The 1,428-nt window shown below is 43.8% G+C and overlaps 1 protein-coding gene across 1 annotated transcript in view; it reads right to left on the bottom strand.

The window, feature by feature from the left end:
- Window positions 1-827: 827 nt before the first annotated feature.
- The window catches only part of dpt (dermatopontin), a 21,618-nt gene continuing 21,017 nt past the window's right edge, over window positions 828-1,428 (bottom strand). The window contains exon 4 of the mRNA XM_036979903.2: window positions 828-1,369. Within this exon, the coding sequence (XP_036835798.1) occupies window positions 1,303-1,369 (67 nt within the window). The 3' untranslated portion in view covers window positions 828-1,302. The remainder of the gene's footprint in view (window positions 1,370-1,428) is intronic.

Here is a 1,428-nt window from a genome sequence, read left to right as displayed (position 1 = left end):
TCAGAGCTGCCTTCATCTTGCAGTGTTGGAGTCTGTGGTTCACCCTGTGGTCTAACATCTCATTGTACACTTAGCAGACACTCTTATCCACAGCGACTTACAGTAGGGAATGCATGGGGTCCCCCCATAGGAATCAAACCCACAACCCTGGTGTTGCAATTGAACCGGGCTCTACCAACTGCACCGTGCTCTACCAACTGAACCGTGCTCTACCAACTGAACAATGCTCTACCAACTGAACCGTGCTCTACCAACTGAACAATGCTGTACCAACTGAACCGTGCTCTACCAACTGAACAATGCTCTACCAACTGAACAATGCTCTACCAACTGAACCATGCTCTACCAACTGAACAATGCTCTACCAACTGAACCGTGCTCTACCAACTGAAGAATGCTCTACCAACTGAACCGTGCTCTACCAACTGAACAATGCTCTACCAAGTGAACCGTGCACTACCAACTGAACAATGCTCTACCAACTGAACAATGCTCTACCAACTGAACAATGCTCTACCAACTGAACCGTGCTCTACCAACTGAACAATGCTCTACCAACTGAACCGTGCTCTACCAACTGAACAATGCTCTACCAACTGAACCGTGCTCTACCAACTGAACAATGCTGTACCAACTGAACCATGCTCTACCAACTGAACCGTGCTCTACCAACTGAACAATGCTCTACCAACTTAACAATGCTCTACCAAGTGAACCGTGCACTACCAACTGAACCGTGCTCTACCAACTGAACAATGCTCTACCAACTGAACCGTGCTCTACCAACTGAACCGTGCTCTACCAACAGAACCCAAACTGATACACTGTTATTGTTCAACCGTTGGACTTTTATTTAGCATAACAAGTAGACACATTACTTGATTTCTTTTCATTTTGAAAAGTAGGCTAAGTGCTGTACACAGACATTTTATTCATATTGCTATGGTGCTATGATAGATATAAAGATAATGATGAAGATAATTTGACATCTAAAACTTAACACAACATTCATCCCAAAAATAGAACAAGTATGGTGATTATCAAAAATCAGGAATAATGCAATATTAATAGTAAATAGTGAGATGTCAATAACAAGGGTGAATAATGGACTTAATGATAACTGGGAGGGGATCTGTTGTGGGTTTGTGTAGTCGTACATTAGTGGTTGAAGTGACAGACACATTCGTGTAGTGGGAAGCATCTGCTTGGTCGATGGTAGTAGAACAGCGGTTTGTCGCACACGGGACTCTCTTCGCCAAACAGCAGTGGCCCTTTCGCCTTGTACTGGGTCTGAATGTACATCTATAAATTCTCAAATTCACAGTCGAAATCGGTCATTCTGCACACAATGTACTTCCACTGCCGATCTCTGCAACAAACAAGAAGAGAGAAGGAGGTCATCAGACAGACAGACAGACAGACAGACAG

Source organism: Oncorhynchus mykiss, chromosome 1 (assembly GCF_057628025.1).
Source record: "Oncorhynchus mykiss isolate SJ-2025 chromosome 1, ASM5762802v1, whole genome shotgun sequence".
NCBI lineage: Eukaryota > Metazoa > Chordata > Actinopteri > Salmoniformes > Salmonidae > Oncorhynchus > Oncorhynchus mykiss.
Note: the sequence above shows the minus strand (reverse complement) of the source record. Positions and strands in the feature narration are given on the sequence as shown.